This window comes from Sinocyclocheilus rhinocerous, unplaced genomic scaffold (genome assembly GCF_001515625.1).
Source record: "Sinocyclocheilus rhinocerous isolate Xijiao unplaced genomic scaffold, SAMN03320098_v1.1 scaffold1382, whole genome shotgun sequence".
NCBI lineage: Eukaryota > Metazoa > Chordata > Actinopteri > Cypriniformes > Cyprinidae > Sinocyclocheilus > Sinocyclocheilus rhinocerous.
The window spans coordinates 562521-582565 of record NW_015657958.1 but is presented as its reverse complement, the minus strand read 5'-3'; the positions used below and the strand labels follow the sequence as shown (position 1 = coordinate 582565).

Genomic DNA, 20045 nt, shown 5'->3' with positions numbered 1-20045 from the left:
TTTTTAGGAGTCTAACTTGCAAGCGCCAGACCACTGATTCGTCAAACCTGCTTTCCTGCAGTCTGTGTTCTTCTGACTTCTGACTATTTTGTAGTAAGTAACAAATATGCTTCGGGGAAATGTATCGGAGTAAAAGTATACTTTTTATTAAAGAAATGTAGTGGAGTAAAAGTAAAAGTTGGCTGAAATATAAAAACTCAAGTAAAGTACAGACACTCCCAAAAAATACTTAAGTACTGTAACGAAGTATTATTACTTCGTTACATTACACCACTGTAAACATGGGTTTATGTTGCCATTAACCCCTTAGAAGAAATACTCAAGGGGTAATTATGTTTTCTGTTTCCAGTGAACGAATGTATTATTAACTTACTAATTTATTCTAATTTGCCTTCATATGAGCAGTAGTTATGTGATTCTCAAACTGTCCTGAACAAGGACATCTTACATTGATCTCTGTCAGTGCAAGGCAGGTGACTCATCTAGATACGTTCTGGAAGTCTACCTTCATGTAACATACCTAAATCAACTCATGATATCATTAATACATGCTCCAAAACCTTAAATGTGAAAACATGTTATTTTATACATACAGCTACTATAAATAAACTTTATGCATGTGCTGTTCATCTGTGACTGTCTGATGGTACCTGTTGGTTCAAGTTTTTAAAAGTGTGATGTGTTCAATATTATTTATATTTTTATATAAACTGATATCATGTTAATCTCCTAATATCACTTACCTAATGCCTAACAGTTTTCTAACATAATATTGTGAGGGTGCTTTTGAAATTCTGTTCTTCCTTCAATGTGAAACCAAATTTAAAAGACCCCAACAACAACAATGTTTGCTGTCTAATGGCACTAAGGATGGGGTTTAATAATCATGGATCAGAAAATGCACCTGATCCACGTGTTTTTGTCTGACACTAAACTGGTCTACAAATCTGTCGAGAAACTGTATTAAAGGGTTAAACTAAACTCCATATGCAACACGACTCGTGAATTTCACGATCTTACACATTTAGCACACTTAGACAGACTGTTTGTTTCTCAGTAGATAATAATATTATGATTGTAAGCAGAACAACTTAAAAGTCTTTCGAACTTTTAAGGTATGAAGAAAAAAAACAGCAAACAAAACAAGTTGAGTGTTAATAATATGAGACTCAGAACACAAGAACTCGAGATCTAATGGAAGACTGTTGAACTCCTGATCCTGGGTGTCAGATGTTCCCCTGTAAATTACTTCAACATGTAACACTAGTCGACTATCACGCCACATAAAATCACAGACAGGCGGATGGACGTTATCTTCTTACCTCGTCCCATTTAATAAACTTGCTCCCCCGTTTGAGCACCTCATGGACAGACACCGGTTTGAGCTGCAACGCGTGAACTCCCGGTTTCGCCCCGGCCATGACTGCTGAATCGACGGGAGGCGACGCCTCTGCTTCTCGGTTTGAAGTCTCTGACCTTCAGTGGACAGAACCAGAGCCCGACCCAATGCCTCGAGTCCGGCTGGCTCAACGCACGCGGGCGCGACTGTCACACATTCACGAGCGAGCGCAGTTTATGACTTTAGCGATTGTTTATTCGTCTAAGCGCTTATCACGGCAAGGACTTGAATTGATATTTTCCTTCCTGTCCGTCCATCCGCTCGGTAATGATGAGATCCCAATTCAGGGGAAACTTTCACTTGACTTTGGTCCCCGCTGGAATTTACTCCTCTTTTCCTTCATGTTTTCTCCGAACTAAATGGGAGCGCGAGAAGGACAGGGAAGGAGAGAGAGAGTGAGCGCCCAGCCATGACTGCTGAGTCGGCGGGTGGCGACGCCTCCGCTTCTCGGTTTGAAGTCTCTGACCTTCAGTGGACAGAACCAGAGCCCGAGCGAATGCCTCGAGTTCGGCTGGCTCAACGCACGCGGGCGCGACTGTCACACATCCACGAGCAAGCGCAGTTTATGACTTCAGCGATTGTTATTCATCTAAGCGCTTATCACGGCAAGGACTTGAATTGATATTTTCCTTCCTGTCCGTCCATCCGCTCGGTAATGATGAGATCCCAGTTCAGGAGAAACTTTAACTTGACTTTGGTCCCCGCTGGAATTTGCTCCTCTTTTCCTTCATGTTTTCAACGAACTAAATTGGAGCGCGAGAAGGACAGGGAAGGAGAGAGAGAGCGAGCGAGCGAGAGAGAGACCGGGGGGAGTAAGGAAGTGAAGGAAGAAAAAACGAACAGACGAGGGAGTGTTTTTCTTTTCTTTTCTTTTCTTTCTGTTGTCATTCCAGTATTTAGAAACGTGCTGCTGGTATGTATCTAGCATGAGGAATCATAGTTTTCGCTTTCCTCTTGTACAGATTTCCCCTCTGTTTATGCTTGTTTTTCCTTTTTCCAAGAAAGAATGTTAAACACGAAACGCGCTGTGAGCCAAAGAATTTGAGTTCTTATTAAAAAAAACACAAACAAAACTCATTAACTATATGGATATTACCCCTAGCCATAATATAAAAGTACCTTATATTACAAAATCACATTTTACTAGCTAGACAGAAAAAGGAATGTTGTTGCCATATGTGTAATAACATTACATTACAAAATCACGTTTTAATAACACAGCATAACATAAGTGATAGGCCTGTATATTTTGCGAGATGAGTGACAGCTGAATATATTTATGTTTTGCACATTTTCCTCTCTTATTTTCGTAATTTGTTATCCTGGTGGCTTACCCTTACCTTAGTGAAAGTGACTTAGGTGAAATAAAGTGAAAATTAAATGAGAAGTGCTGATTGTCGGCATTAGTTTAAATCTGCTCATGCTGCCATATTTTTAAGCGTTTTACAGCGGTGTGTATTATAACCAATCACATGATTCTGTTGAGCTCACAACTTACAGTGTTTTATTGAATTGTGATTACGTTAAATGCATATTCAGTATTATTACAAATATTTTACGATATGAAACCCATATCTGGTATTTGCCTAAAAAGACGGGGTTGTGATGTGCACAGTTATTAGGCCACATTTATTAGTTATTATGCCCTGGAGTTGGTTCACTCTCCGCCTGTGTGATTGAGTGAGAGAGTAGGCTACTTCTCCGTGCACACACTTCGAGTGCCAGGTTAATTGACCTACACAGTGCAAAGCCTACTGACGTGCAGAGCAAATGAGCGGCTGGGCAGTTATCCTTGTCGCCTATGCCTAAATCCACCACTGGGAAATTATAGTTTATCTTTCTTTTATAAATTAAATATATTCCAACTTCTCATTCCTCAAATTTCCACATTACTAAGTATAATCTTAATTTATGAATTAGGATATCCTTGCTTTCAGTGCTCTAATTTGATTTATCAACGGTCTGATATTTCGCATTACAGCACCAGGGTATTTAACTGTTTGTATTACTTCTCTTGTCTGTGTTCACAGAGAGGAAAACATTTTGGTCAGAGAGCCTTTTTCACCAGTCTGTTTTCACCAACAGCTGTGCTAGTTTGTCTGCAGCCAAGATCAAGAAAAAAAAAATAATATGAATATGCCTACATTCGCATAGTGTGTGAAAAACAGTACATAAAAAGTAGTGTGTTCTAATTCATAGTATGCATAAAACAGTATGAAAACTACCTGGATGACTTACTACTACCAGCAAAGTTCAGAGATGTGCATCCAGTGGACACTATGCCATCCCGTGAGGTCATGGGAGAGGAGTTGTAAATTACAAATGTCCAGATTACATACACATGTACTCCAACTCACACCCAGGGCCGCATTAACCATTGGGCTAGGCGGGGTTGAAGCCCCGGGCCCCGCGAAGGAGGGGGCCCGTGATTGGCTGTGGAGTAGATTGACTGGTCATCATCGTAGCGCCGATTGCCAAAGCCCCGCCCCTCACTTATTAGCGCTATTATTTAGTGGAGCTTTTCCATATATTCCATGCATTACCTTTAGGGATTAAAACGTCACGTTTGAATTTGGTTTACCAATCAAATGCATTTATTCTGTATTTTTACTTTTGAACGACCAGTGCACCACGTATCAATCAGGTGATCACTGCAATGTCCGCATTCACCTCTCTTCACTTCGTTCTGGCATAATCTGGAAATGGTCATCCAAAGAACAATCTTCGATAAGTAAAAATGTAAACTATTCTAAAAAAGAAATTGATAGAGGGGCTATTCTAAAAAAAATGAGGAGAGAGGGGAAAACATAGTAAAATCTAGTAATCCTAGAAGACGTTGATTAGCTGGATCAGGTGTGTTTGATTAGGGTTGGAGCTAAACTGTGCAGAGCTGTGGCCCTCCAGGAATTGAATTTGAGACCAATGATATAGAAGTGACATGCAAAGATTGATGTTTTAGGCTGTGTCCGAAATTGCCCCTCCTTTACTATTATACAGTGCATTATTAGTCCAAAACCATAGTGGACATTCAAGTTTACTCGTTCAATTTCATACTGCACCTCAATGAGTGATGTACACTGAACTGCTAGGCACATAGAGAATGCATGCACTTTTTAGCATTGTGCCGAATTAATTCCATCATCTCCAGAAGACAGCGTTCAAAGCACTTTCAGCATACTCATTGTCCGAATTTGCTTAAACATTTTCATTCACTCATTCTGTGGACTATATTAGGAGTAATGTAGGGAACATTGAATGAGGTTATGAGGTGACAGCCCTGACTTCTTTTGTGACAATTTTGATTGAATTCTTGTGTTGATTACTTGTTGAACTGTATAAACAGTTAACCAAATAAAAGGGTGTGCATTTAGCCTATATATAATTATAAAAAAATTATGTGATTCTGCTTAAATTTTGTCTATACGTCAGGTGCGTTCACGCCATGTTGTAATTACCGTAATTATGAGATTCCAACTTGTAAAAAGCATTCACGTCCTCGTAGAACTTGTAATTACACCTGATAAACTGGGAATGTTCTGAGAGCTACGACTTGCATCACCTGACCGCCATAGATTCAGCCTATTTAGGCGTTGATAGTTTTGCCGAGTCGAGTAGAACGTCACGTGTTGTCATCTCAACATGGTGTGGATGCAGCATTACAGTTTGATCAAATCTCTCGATTAAATTCTAAACAAACTAACTAACCACAGTAAAGTTAAAATCAAATGGTGATAATCAAATGAATCAACTGGATGTTTGAGACAGCCTATGATCCAGTCTTCATGTAGGCTTTCTCTGTTTCTTTTTGCTGCATACAGGAAGGTTCCAGCTTGTCAGCACCCATTAATACTGCCCCCTTCCTCCTCCTCATTCCTGAACAGGTGTCCTCTTCCCAGATGAAAATATACAGTAATTCTCCTGGGAGAGCGAGAAAGCAGAAAGACAGTCAAACAGTGACCCTTCAAAGGTGCACCTTGCAAATGTTCTCAACTTTTATTACTTTTTGGGACACTCACCGCACACAGAGAGACACATTTTCAATGTCAAGCCCAGATAGGCCTCTCATTCTGTGCTCTGAATGTGTCATACAACCCTGGCTGTGAAGAATGAGATTTGTGGACTCAAGAGGGCATGCAACTTTGGTAAAGCTGGAACAGAAAGTTTGATGCAGAATAATAACCACTGCAGAGAGAGGGAAAGATAAGAATATAAGGTCATGAGAGGAGAGATAATTGAAACTTCGATAAGTGAGTGATCCAGTCACTCTAATCCCAGACTATTTCTGACCAAAAGCCAAGCACTTACAAAGACACATTGTATTTTAGCCCAGAGACACAAGTTAATACACACACACACACACACACACATCCTTATCCAGAACATATTTGATTTAAAAATATGCCATTTAAAGATGTAATCCGAATGTTCTACAAAGTTCCTTCTTTATTATTTGCTTTGTCTTCCCCCCCTGTTTTACCTAATGAGAAATCCCTGACACAGTCTACAGTAGCCGCAAAGGCTGATCACATTACTTTTTAGATAGCATAAATGTGTGCCAAAAGCTCTGAAACCTCCTCAAAAGCTTCTTTGTTAAAGTCAGGCAGGACTGACTTAAGATCTACCACAGTCCAACAGTCCACTGTTGCCATCTAGTGTTATATCATACACATGGAACATGGAATGGAGATTATCAACCCCAATAATCAACCATGCAGGGGAATGAATGAATCTTGTTAAAAAAAAATACTATATAGTATTATAATTGGTCTGAATATAAATGTTTTTCAACCAGGGGACCTCAGAAAACTTCCAAGGGGCATCAAAATGACTTAAAATTATGATTAAAAAAAACAAGCATTAAAATAACATGTTTCTTATTTTTTATTTTTTTCACTCAATAGGGTTTTTTTCTTCCCTCTGAAGAACCATAATTTAAGTCAAGCTCTCTCTCTCTCTCAGTTTAAAATCCTTAGCTTTAATCCTTATCCAGTAAATTATAAACAGCTGGAAAAGTCACACGGCCTTTGAATATTGTTGTGAACACTAGGGGTCTTGGACTCAAAAAGGTTGAGAAGCACTGTGCTAGAGCCTGAATTTTAACACAAATGCTTAACACAACAGCTGTGTTATAAATGCATTGGTTTCCTCATCGTTCCTTCAGTTTGTCTCAATGGCCACAGCTGTGGTCTAATTAAACTAATCTCTCATCAAAATGGCGCTTTTGTTTCCTCTCCCCACCCACTGCAGGCATCCTCACTCACTCTGTTCATCTCCAGATCCCTATCTCACTGGCTTTCTGTTGTTATACCCCTAATATTGGTCATTTTCAGTTTGCCTACCACTCTTCTGCCAATTCTCTTTCTCTATCTTTTGTTTGTTGTGATGCCATCTTTCACTTCAGCCAGGTGGCAGCAGTAACACCACTGAGATTAATGTCTTGGTCGTTAATTCATACCAAGTATATGTACTGTCTTTCTTTGTGCTGGTTGCGTAATTTGATGCGTATTGGTCAGAATTTATTTTGAGGTAGTCATTTGATACTGGGTCAGTCATGAAGACCATGAATCATGTTGTGATTTCAGAGAAATGCTTTTTAAGGAGGGGTTTGACAAGCGGAGACATAGCAAACTACATTGTTTATTTTCATGAATAATGTTTTGAGAATGTGTTCTGTAAATCTGCACAGGACGGTGTCAAATGAAAGGCAGTCCAGACTCCTGATGGAAACACGGATATTGCACATGTGTTTATTTCAGCCTTGTACTGCTGCCATTTTTGATTACTCAGGACTGAATGTGCATGAACTCCCACCTTGAGCTTTTGCCTGAGTGACTGCTTGTGGAAATCGAGGAAGACAAAAAAAAGGCTTATTTTGAGTCAATTTACCTCCCTCGTTTTCGTCCAAGCTCACACAATAATTTCACCTTTTATCGGCTAATAAAACTATTCTCATACACAACACAACACAACACATGAGTAAAATGACAAGTGTTTTATTTCATAAGGTGGATCTGACATGATTTATTGTGTTTTTTTTAGCTGTTTGAGTATATCCTCTAGTATTAACCCTTCTTAAGAGATTATTACAAGTTCACATAAGAATCAAGTCACAAATGCAGCACATGTAGCTTTACCCACTTAACCCTCACACACCTACTGCATAGGGATTGTAAAATGCTGAGACCATAGCAGGGTTGCAAGAGTACACGTACAAACCTGCTCTAGATTTATTAGCACATGATAATACAATTCAGTAGCAAATCAATAATCAGTAATGATGTCTTAAAGTATTCAATTATTCAAATATTTGTACATGTCTATGTGTGTGAATGCATGTATGAGAAAAACTGTGTCACAGCATGCAGTGGGTTTACTGGACTGTAAGATCCAGACACAGTATTTTGAATAATTCATTGTCTTCATGCCACTTGTAAAACGTCACAGTAGGGAATGTTATGTAGCCTCTATAATCAGCATACAGCATTCTAACAACATTCCACTTTTTATTATTTTGTGTTTGTTTGTTTGTTTTTTGTTTTTTGTATTTTAATAAATGATGGAAGACTTATCCTGTAGCCTACATCTTAAAGCTGCTCTCAGTAAGTATTGAATTTGAAACGTCAAATTGGCATACTACTCTCCTTTTGTCATAATTGCAAGAGTAGTAAGCTAGCATATTATTTCAAATTAAACTGTTTAGCTGACTTTTTTGTCCCAATAGTTTCAGTGGTTTTGAACTAGACGCATTGCATTTGTTTAATGCTGCTTCTTCAACTATGTTGTTTGTTTATCTTTTGTTGCTTTTTCATACCACACATTCATATATGGGGCTTTTTTGGGTTCAATCACAATAAATTGTTGTATGATATTGGCGGTTCATTATTAGTAACTCAGTCACCTGTTTCAGAAGGCTAGTCATGTGATGCCAATTTGGTAGCGCCCATAAGGGGGCGACCCGCTCCACATAGAATAATACAGCTTTTTTTTCTAGAAGACTGGTTTGTCTGGAGGTCACAGACAAAAACGATAATTATTAGTGTCCACACAAACAGACGATAACGTTCTGTGTATTATGAGCGTGCTATTCAGTTATGTCTTCTACCACTTTAAATGCTGGAGCTCTTTAAAGCTGGGTGGATTTTGATTGAATTTTAATGTTTTTCTATCAACAAGCGGAAATAAATTATTCTGAAAGTGATTCCAAAACATTATTTCTTTAAGTGTAAAACTTTTTATTTAGAATTTTTTTTCTGTGTATACCTTTAACTGGTTGTTTTAGCTGGGTGGATTTTGATTGAATTTTAATGTTTTTCTATCAACAAGGGGAAAGAAATTATTCTGAAAGTGATTCCAAAACATTATTTCTTTAAGTGTTAAACGTTTTATTTAGAATTTTTTTTCTGTGTATACCTTTAACTGGTTGTTTTACCTTTAAAGGGGTCATATGATGCTGCTAAAAAGAACCCCTTTAACAATTCAAAAGTTCTGGGTTGGTTAGTTAGCTAGATCCTTCTGTAACAGTCATGAGAAAAAAAAATTGTTCCCCTCATACACTTTAGTTTCCTGATCAATAAAGCAATAAAAAAAGCTACTGATGAGTACCTAAAATCTAGCAGACATTTTAATAGAGTGCAAAAGTGTCACTTGTAGAGGGCACTATCAAAGAAACCTTGTTTTTTTATTTCTCACACGCAACTTACTTGAAATAACAGGATTATCTGCTCTGGTTGTATTTAGCCTGAAGTGAGGGATGGTGAACATATTAGTCAGTGTTAGAGACAGCTAGGGGAGGGAAAGGAAGAGAGAGAGACAGGCAGAGAGGGAGGGAGAGAAAGGACATCCGTGGCTCAGAGGGGGTTACATACACATCACTCGAGTGAGGGAAGCAGAGTAGGAAGAGAGAGGAGGGGGAAAGGAAGGACAAAAAAGAAGGAAAGGACACTGCACTGTTTGTTTTCGTTTTTATTGCTTTGTATTAGAGGGGGAAAAAAGTCTGCCTTTCTCTTTAAATGAACGGATAAATCTTTGTAAACGGCTTCCATCTTTATTTGAAGGAAAACAGTGGGCCACGAGGAAGACGCTGGAGTTTGAAGTGATTTGAGCGTTTGTGGCTTACTTTCTAAAGCAAAGGAAGACACGCGGTTTGCAGTCCTGTAAGTGTTTAGCGACTTGATATATTGTGACAAGACCAAGCGAAACAAACATCCAAATATAGAGGTAACTTTATATGACTTTAGAAATATTATTAAGAAGTTGCCAAATGCCATTGAGTTCTGCGAGAAGGAATAAATAATAGCTCTATTAGTGGCCTTTTAAATCACACTGCTCAGCAAACACGGGGAAGAAAACCTGATCTACTGTATCAGCCGGTTATTCACAGAATTTTAGCGGACTATGGCGGCGTTAACAAGTCCAGAATCGAGCCAGCAAGCTCGCGTTTACTTCCAGACACCCACCGGTTCAACCGAAGAAGCCGAGACCCCGGTCCGCAAGCAAGGACGGGTCACAGTAAAATACGACCGGAAAGAACTGAGAAAGAGACTTAATTTGGAAGAGTGGATTATTGACCAGCTAACGGATCTCTACGACTGTGAGGTAAGACTCGTTTGTGAAACCTTTACTGTCTAAAAGTAAGCTAGAATCGTTTAGAACCATTAAACAGTATATTGGGGTAATATAAAGCTAATAAACAAAAGCCGTGATAAAGTCTCCAGCAGGTCAAGAACCCATTGTATATCATAGATAAGTGCGCTTTGTAATTGCAGCAGTGCAAGTTATCTTGCGCAGCCACTGTAACATATTACGAGCCAATGGGCAGAATGTAAGTGTGTTTAAGCGTCAATCTGCAGTTGACCCACATTCTATCTCCAGAGACTTTAAGCGCTAAAGGGAGAGCGCATTAGTTACTACGTTAACTGTATTTCGACTTCTTATCTACCTGCGCGACTGCGCGTTATCCCGTAACGAGCGGTGACGTCACAAACACGTAAGCCGTGATCGAAAAGGTCGGTGAGGCAATGAACCTGGAACTCGTATAATAGTTAAAGGGGTCATTCGTCCAATCACAATGCACTGGATAGCTGGCCAATCAGAGCACACCTTGCTTTTCAGGCTGATGAGCTTTGTAAAAATCGACGTGTTTCAGAAATGTGTTTGCATATGAGAAACAATAATGTACAGTATGTGGAAAATAATGTGTTTTTTGAACCTTAAACCGCATAAACACATTTCATTACACCAAATACACAAAATAATGTTCTTTTTAGCAACATCATATGACCCCTTTAAATATTTTATATGGCGCGCAATTTAAATGAAAACACGTCTAAAGTCTGGAAAATGTGAGAAGGACCATATACCGTCTCGGCGGGGAAATTGTAGAACTGTGACGAAGGCTTAGGCTACTCCTTTCTCTTGTACACGTATTCATTTATTACAGAGATTCTTTTCCGTTCACTAAAAATAATTCAGTGACCTTTTCTGCAAGCTACATCGTTACACCAATAGTTGGCGAGAATTGTGTCCACTCCATGTGCATATACTTCCTACTTGTATTCAAATATCTTTTGACCTGTGATATAGGCCTAGCTTCTAACTAGGGGGAAGTCGTGGGGAAGTCGTGGCCTAATGGTTAGAGAGTCGGACTCGTAACCCAAAGGTTGTGGGTTTGAGTCTCATACCAGCAGGGATTGTAGGTGGGGGGAGTGAATGTACAGGGCATCGTAAACAACGATGTCCTCGCGTTTAGTGTGTGTGTGTTCACTGCTGTGTGTGTGCACTTTGGATGGGATAAATGCAGAGCACTAATTCCAAGTATGGGTCACCATACTTGGCCACATGCCACATGTCACGTCACTTAACAACCATCACAAAAATAATTCACTTATTTTTAAGTTTTTATAATAAATTATAATATTTTTTATTATTTTATAATAAATAATTTTTTTAACCATGATGAACAACTCAATTTAACCATGATGAACAACTCTCCAGGTACTTACACTGTTCTGCCATTGTACTTTCTAATTTGATTGTTCCTATGGGCTTGTGAGACAGCAGTGTTTTAGATACTGAAAACTGTTAGCCAAGTGGCTCCTTTTCAGTGTAAGTAAATGGAAAATCTAAAGTTTTTTTTTTTTCATTTTAAAATACTGGTTTGTGAAGGCTTCGTTTACATGAAGTCAAAGATGAGTGAAGAGATTAACTATAAACCTGTCTCAGGAGGAAACCTCCAGCACTTCGAGAAAAAAAAAAGAGATGAACATGTGGTTTGGTATAGTCCTCATGTCTCTCGTACCCTCCCCCAGTCTATAAACCACACAACCAGAAACATGTACCCGCTTGCTTCCTCACATTATCCAAACTAGGCCTGTCGCAATAATCAATATATCGACTTATCGCGCAATATATGTACATGACCTCAATAATTTTTGGTGACGCAATATATCGCCCATTATATTTACTTAAAAATTAATGCCACCATGTTTTGTACATTCCACTTGCGCCAGTGTCTTTTGCAGTTTCTCGTACATAACGTGGTGTAGTTGGTGCTAGTTCAAATTTAAATAATGCTTCTACAAACAAAGTTTCATCTGCAGATATGGTCTTGTTTAGGGATCTGTGCCTTTGTGCATACGGACATCTGACTGCTAAGTAGTGATTGTGTTTTTCAGCAATAGTGTGCACAACTACTAGTTGTTATCGTGACAGGCCTAATCCAAACCCATGTCAGCATGTTAAATCCGCTTTGCCAACTTTCCTAGCTTTTTAGTAAACAATAATGCGTGACGTGGCAGTCCCTTGAGAGTCTTAATCCTTTTCATTTAAAACTACTTCAATTGTCAGAAGCAAGATACCAGTTTTGGCATGGAAGGAGCCGGCGTGGCATAGGCTACTGCCATAGGGCGAAGCAATCAAGTCATTATAATCTCACTTTCCGCACAGCAAGTGTTTGGTTTCCCTGGATATGGAGTGTATTTTAAAAGACTAGACAGAAACGCTTCAGTAACAATGTTACAGATGTGGCTTGGTGTTAAGGAAAATTGCTGTGGATAATAAAAGGGAGGAGAAAACAAAAATACAGACTGGGAGGGTGAAGCATAAGGCAAGAAAATAATTTTTTAAGCTCAGCTACTGTGCTTTCTGGGCATGATTGACTGAGTCACTGCGTTAAACTGAGACATCCTCGGTTAATGATGTTAAGTCATTTAGAAATTGAGAACTGATGGCAGTGTTAAATGAAGTTTACAAAATGAGGATGCAAAAATCAAGGGAAAAGTAAACAGACAATCATTGATGGAGACTAACAGACGGTCTGTGAAAGAGTTGGAGGGAGGGAGGTATAGAGAGGGACAGCTGTGCCTTTGGCCAGAAGCACAAAGATAGCGTTTTTTTCCCCCTCCTTCCTCTCATTAACACTCACACAGCGTGTTACACTTTGCTACATACAACTGCACTTTTTAACACATGCTGTTAATGCAAAATAAGTGTCTTATTTGGACTTTAGGTTTAAATGACAAGTGTCAAGTGTGTATATTTAAACACTCACCTTGCTGAAGTAACCGGGTTTGTCCACAACTCACGTTTGCCACTAGTTCATTCACATGAATCAGCAAATTTCTCCATACAAGAAGGAGAAAGGCAAATGGGCAAAAGAAAAAGAGGATGAAGGATCTTCTGACAGGCTTAGGAGGAGAAGGAGAGGCATAATTGCAGTTTCTGGGATCATCGGGTTGATGCCACATAATGGAGACTGCTGAACCGTGAGTCATGACCAAAGGAAATACCAGTGACGGGCGAAACTACAGGAAGCGTGTGTGTATGTTGTGACTCTGTGATGTTTTAAGAAGGCAGTAACGGTCACAACAGTCGCGTGACCTCAGCTTTGGTGTAGTCCATCTGTGTGTGTGTGTGCGTTGATGCATTGTGTCAGGATGTTGAGCCACTCTGTTTATTGGTTCTATATTTGCTTCATGTTGAGTTCTCTTATCTCCTTCCTTCTTTACACTCGCTCTCAGACCTTATTTGAATACTTCAGTTCCTCACCAGCTAGTGGCTGCAGGCACACCACCCCCACTCTTTGCACCTGTGTGAGTGTGTGTGTTTGTGTTACATGTTTCTGCATGCATGTGTGTTTTTGTGTGTAGGAGAAAGAACAAGTTTAGGCATGTCTATAATGTTGACGTCACAGAATACATATTTAAATAAACAGCTTTGCATGTCTGTTAGAAATGAGCAAAAACAAAATGCACACTTAATCTACACTACCGTTCAAAAGTTTGGGGTCGGTATTTATTTATTTATTTTTTTGTTCAGCGATACTTATTCAGTGACAGTAAATAGTTATTTTAATCTATAATAATACTTTACAATATTACTAATTTGTTGAATTTATGATAAAATAAATGCAACCTTGGTGAGCATAAGAGACTTACATTAAAAACATTAAAAAAATCATATCGACCGCAAACTTTTGAATGGCAGTGCACATACAATACCCTCATACAATACCCAGAGTAATTTCTCTGCATGTGTCTCAAAAGATTCTCAGTTGTTTACTGACTGTTTTCACTTCTGAGGTCAGTACACTCCCTTTAAGTAAACACATGGTTTTCAGAATTTATGTAAAAAATTATGAATCATTCAGCTGATTATGCAATTATTTAATAAAAAAAACCTGCCGGTATTTGGATATCATGAATAGGGCCAAACCTTTTTCATATTTTAAAGATTTGTCTTGTTTTGACATGGAAACTTTTGCTTTTGTTGTTTTTTGTATTTATCTTGATTAAATTTTTGTTTTTTAAATTTCAATTTTGATTAATTTTAATTTATAATTACTGCTGACATACATTATAATATTAGATGCACTTCCTCATAATCATATCATGCCCTGTGTTTACATTATGGTACATCCTAAAGAGTAGAAGCAGCTTCTGTTTTATTCTTTTAGACATTTTGGTTAAGTGTCAAGAAACAGGAGTTGTTACAGTTAATTAATTAATTTAAAGGTAATGAATTTAGCTAGAAGCCATCAAGCAGATATAGATGTATAAAGATGTTATTTTATAATGTAGTAGTAGCACAATATTGGTGCACTTACTAGATTCTTAAAAGTGTGGACTTTCCCATCACCAGTGTAGTATATGATTTGTTCTTAGTGAAAGTGTGAATTTGGATGCAGCCATTGTCTTAATTTGCTCAACATCTAATTCGACATTCTACCATTTACATAACCCACTAATTACAGAGAGGGAGAGGTGAGTATACACACTAATGCTTATGCCTTACTATCCTCACTGTAACCTAAGAGTTAGCAACCTTTCAAATGATCTCAATAAAATCATCTTGTGTGTTATAAATGATCTACATTTATTATGTTCTTTTCTCTATAAGTGAACCACAAACCATTTTAAATGGTCCTCAGTTATGGACCTAGAGAGACTTATTGATCTCAACATGCGCAAAAGGATTTTTCTTCAGTTCTTGCCTTTTCCGTTGGTCACTCAGTGATCGTTTTGTAAAAGGGCTCTGATCTGGCTGGAAATGGCTTTGCCTTTTGTACACAGCCTAATTCAAGAGCAGAGGATTCAGCAAAGTGAACTAAGATAACTTCTGCAAACAGACAGACTGTCTGGCTCTTTAGCTTCTTTATAATCCAGTTAAGTAATTCTGTGTTTCTTTTGAAAGTTACTGTATATTGAGGCCAAAAGAGCCTTATAGTGATATAGTGAACAATACTTTCATATTATCCATGGGTCACAATGGTTGACTACACAACCATTTTGTGCAGTGGAATAGTTGATCAAAAGTTTATCCCCAGATTTTTTTACATTTTTTTGGAAAATGTTGATATCTTTAGCATGCCATGCTTTAAATAGAGCAGTACAAAAGTCTTTAACCATTAAAGCAGATTTCTTTTTTGTCACCTGATGTGTGTAGAGTTTGTGATTGTACATGTGACAAATGTGTTTAGCGAGCTGCAGGGGGCATGTAAAACTGCCTTCAGCTTGCCATTGGACCTCTAAATGAAGAAGTAAAAAAAAATCTCCCTCTATCAGTTCTCATCCCTTCTTAAACGTTCAGACCAATCTCTACAACGCAAATGCATCTGCAGGGCCTGGACTGTTCCTGTGACAGCACCAGCAATATATTAGGTCAATGGGTGTAGTCACAGCAATATATATCTTTCAGTCTTTTAATGATACCGAAACACTTTCATTAGTCTAAAGGGTTTTGTGTTAATTACCGCTAGAAACCTGTAATTACAGAAACTAGAGCAGCGGAGCACAGTGACGGTTTCCTATTTCCCTCTTTGATTTCTAGCTTCATGTAAAGGCTGGATTATGCAGAAGTGGATGCTTCTTTTCAGTGTTTGTCGGCCATATTTGCTGTTACTAAAAACTCGTGTTAATGGAAGTGCCCTGTTTTGGAAGTTCTTGGTGGATTAGTGGAATTGTGGGTGACTTATATTGAATTGGACTTTCAATCAAGTATGAATAAATGTAGGATATCTGTGCTAATTAATAGTGTTTTCACTATATTTTGGATATAAATATCCATTGCAGAATTGATGTCATACGGCTCGTTCACTGAATCGCTGGCCGTCTCAGTGACCAGCCGTAAAACAGTGATTCTGTCCAAATTCCCTTACATATTATTGGTGGAGTTCCCTTTAAAATCTTAAATGATTCCCTTTGAGCTAAATTGACCTGTTTCCCTTACATAAAATACACATGCGCTTACACTTACAGGCGCCCAGGCTGAATATCCTAAAGTGCTCTAATCTAGGGAATATGATGAACGCTTGCCTGCTTTATTCCACTCCAGAAACGACAGACGAGAGAAAGAGAGAGAAGCTAGCAGGTGTTGCCCTGTTGGTGTTTCTCTTGTCACTTCTGCCTTTTCTCTCTTTTCCCCTACAAAATGTTCTATCCTTAGAAAGAATGACCACATAGCCAGATTTATAAAGACTAAAGCACACCTTTGTACACTGTATTTGATTCGAGGTCTCATGATATTTTGTGATATAGCTATCTCATATCGTACATCAGTTCAGATTTTTGAAGCCTGTGAATTTAACACAAAACTTTTTTGTCAGCAACTCTAACCTAAAATTTGACTCTAACCTAAAATTCAAGTAACTATCCTTACTTGAATTATCTAGTGAGATTTGAAATCAGTATTTTAATATTTACCAAACACATCTGCATGTTCATGGTTCTCTGATGTTGGTTAATTGGTCACTATTGATTTGTTTTTATTTTAATATTATTTATTATTTATTCAGCTCAGGAAATCCTTTTCTAACATCTCGAACAGCTTTGAAATAAATATGCTACGGAAACATAAAACCAGCTGTTTAAGATGTTTAAACACTCAAAAGTGTTTAAAGTGTATAATGTTAAAGAACACAGAAAAATGGTTTTATGAACCATTTTCTTTCCTATTGTCCTATCCACCTTTTTCTTCAACGCGGAAGTAAGCCTATGGGTGAGACTTCTGGTTCATTAGCCGCTATAGGTAAATAACGAGGAGAATAACAACGTGCAGTAAACGGTAAAACTGTTTGCACTACAAACCAGTGTGTTCATAATTAAGATAATACATTAAAATAATATAAGACACACCAACTTTCAATATCAAGCAGCAAAACGAACTGTTTTGTACAGCTAAAAATGGCTGGACGCAGATATCCACCTTTTTCTTCAACGTGGAAGTAAGCCTATGGGTGAGACTTCCGGTTCATTAGCCCCATATAGGAGAATAACAACATGCAGTAAACGGTAAAACAGTTTGCACTACAAACTAGTGTGTTCATAATTAAGATAATACATTAAAATAATATAAGACACACCAACTTTCAATATCAAGCAGCAAAACGAACTGTTTTGTTCAGCTAAAAATAGCTGGATGGAGTGGACGCAGATGAGACCGGAAGCCAGACCCATAGAATTTACAAATGGCCACGCCCATTTTTACGACAAGAAAAAGGTGGATTGATTTGATTAATGTTATAACTATAAATCTGTAACATAAGCGTGTGGAGATTTATCAGAGAATTATTAGTTATGTCTAGACAGGCCTATCTTTGAAGAGAGTTTTACTTATATTTGCATATTAAATAATTATGATATAAACAAACTGTTTAAACTGTGCATGGAATATCTGATATGACAGACTGGTATTTAAATTTAATTTAAATTGTATGATTATTTCTTTCACCCATATTGTTTTATGCAGAAGTGAGCTATTTTCATGTGAATGTGCGAGATTCATTAACTTGAATAGGTAAATAACTAAAGAATAAAAAGTGTAGTAAATGTTAACTAAGTGTGCTACAAAAACATGTGTTCATGGTTATGTAAGTAGTGTATTTAATTAACATGACAACGTTTACCAGCAATATCAGTTTGCAGTACTTCTTTTGTACAGCTACAGAACTGGAAGTGGGTGACACCAGAAACTTCACATTTAAATTAAAACTGGCTACACCTGCTCTTATGTTAAAAACTGTTGCTAAAAATATGGAATTCAACTTTAGAGATAATTCTATATTTACTCACCACACTCCAATGCTGAATAATCAGACATTTACTTTGGTTGCACATTTCCTGAAAGAGAGAATGCCAGAGAGTCTAAATGATTTCCATTCGGATTAAGGAAGATGAATTTGACTGAGCCAAAATATATTGCTTGCTTTTTAGCAGTCTTAAATCTCTAACAGTTCTGTGGGTTACTGGGTTTGCCAGTTGATTAAGCTTATGGACTGATTGTGATTTCTTTCATTGTGTGAGGTCATTATGGTTTATCTTAATTAGGCCACTCTGCTTGTCACAGACTCAACAATCCATCCAATCACTACTAGTCACTACAGACTCTCTCAGTCCATATGGATTCTTTTCTCAAATGGCTGTTTGTGATTCTCCTTTTCTTACATTGAATGTGTAGTGACCTGTTGATTTTGTGTTTGTGTTAAGATGAGCTGCAGTATCTCTATGGGAACAGCTCCCATATGATTTGGTCTCTTGTATAAAGCATGCTCTCCCTCCCTAGAGGTCATGGTATTTGTTACATAATGTGAACATTGAGACACTCTGAGTTTAATTATTCATTCATTTCATTTCCATATAGGGGTGTAACGGTACACAAACATGACGGTTCAGTACGTACCTCGGTTTTGACGTCACGGTTTGGTATGGTTTCAGTGCAGCTCAAGGAAAAAAATGTTATATTCGGGCCAATACAGTATATATATATATATATATATATATATATATATATATATGTATATTAAACAACGGCTTACTGAAGAAATAGTTGTTTCTTTAAATAAATTCAATTACAATTAAAATTTTCTTAGGGATAAAAATCTACATCAGCTTCTGCTCTAAACTATAGGGAGCCCTTTTACATTAATACAAGGTTTACAATTAACAACAGAGCCCAAACTTAAATTCAGTTATATTACTATATATTTTTAACTATAATAATCAACACTCAAATTAAACATTTGTATGCAAACATGTAAATTACACATAAAGCAGTTTTTAAATTAACTTCTAAATGATACCATTTATATTCATTTGGCTGTCTTGTTTAATAAAATATTTATTTAAACATACATTAAGACATCACTCACAGGTAAAGTAAAATGTAATGAAGTATATCTAATATTTCTCAAAATGCTCTAGACTTAATTTCTCCAGCAAATAAGGAGCTGTAGACACTGATGACTAGCCTGAGGTAAATGAAATGCTATGTGACATTTTGTTTACTAGCGTCTTTCCACAATTGAAACACTGACGTGAGGCATGATTTGTTAATTCATGTTTATTTCACGTTAAAACTAGTAAAAGATGAAGGGATGATCGCGCTCACTCGTGCTCTGCGCTGCCATTAGAACTGAGGCGTTTATACAATGATCTGTCGCGCCACATCAAAGAGCACCAAAATGCCATTTATTGTTTGAATTTCCTGAAAAATTGAATGATTTGTTCGGTACACATGCGTACCGAACCGAAAGACCCGAAAATTTTGGGTACGAATAAGCCTACGTGTACCGTTACACCCAGTGGTCGAATTGTAAATGACATAGAGTCATTTTGGCACCATGCCTAAAATTTGTAGTGGCACTGTATGAAAACAGTTTCGTTTATCGACACGAAATCAATAACTCTTTGTCAGCACAGTCTGAAGATCATCTCGATTTTGGTGAAAAACGGACCAACGAGTGGCGAGGAGTTAAAAAAAGTAGGTTTTCAACATAAATCAAAATGGCGGACAGGAAGTTCAGCTTACTCTGGCATATTTGGTATATATGTTGTCGGCATAAGCCAAGGAATATTTTGATATCGGTTTCATTGCAATAGGCTAATGCAATCAAAAGTTATTAGCATTTTTATGAATGTAATTATTATTAGTTAATGAATGGTTTATTACTCTTGTCCAATAGGCGGCGCTGTTACCAAATTGATGTGGTATGGTCAGTGTGAGGTGACAATGGCACATGCAAAGTTTGGTGCAAATATGTCAAAGTTTCGCAGAGATACAGCCTCAGATGCATTTTGGCATCTTTCCAGCAAATTCGTTGATGCGCTAAACGAAAACCGTTTCGTATATCGACACAAAATCCATAACTTTTTGC

The 20045-nt window shown here is 37.7% G+C and overlaps 2 protein-coding genes across 2 annotated transcripts in view; one reads left to right on the top strand and one right to left on the bottom strand.

Moving 5' to 3' along the window:
• The window catches only part of LOC107721661 (1-phosphatidylinositol 4,5-bisphosphate phosphodiesterase beta-3-like), a 56364-nt gene extending 54591 nt beyond the window's left edge, over positions 1–1773 (bottom strand). The window contains exon 1 of the mRNA XM_016529785.1: positions 1323–1773. Within this exon, the coding sequence (XP_016385271.1) occupies positions 1323–1421 (99 nt within the window). The 5' untranslated portion in view covers positions 1422–1773. The remainder of the gene's footprint in view (positions 1–1322) is intronic.
• A 7389-nt stretch (positions 1774–9162) lies between these two features.
• LOC107721662 (protein phosphatase 1 regulatory subunit 14B-like) overlaps positions 9163–20045 on the top strand; it is a 23790-nt gene continuing 12907 nt past the window's right edge. Inside the window, exon 1 of the mRNA XM_016529786.1 lies at positions 9163–9994. Coding sequence (XP_016385272.1) covers positions 9794–9994 — 201 coding nt within the window. The 5' untranslated portion in view covers positions 9163–9793. The remainder of the gene's footprint in view (positions 9995–20045) is intronic.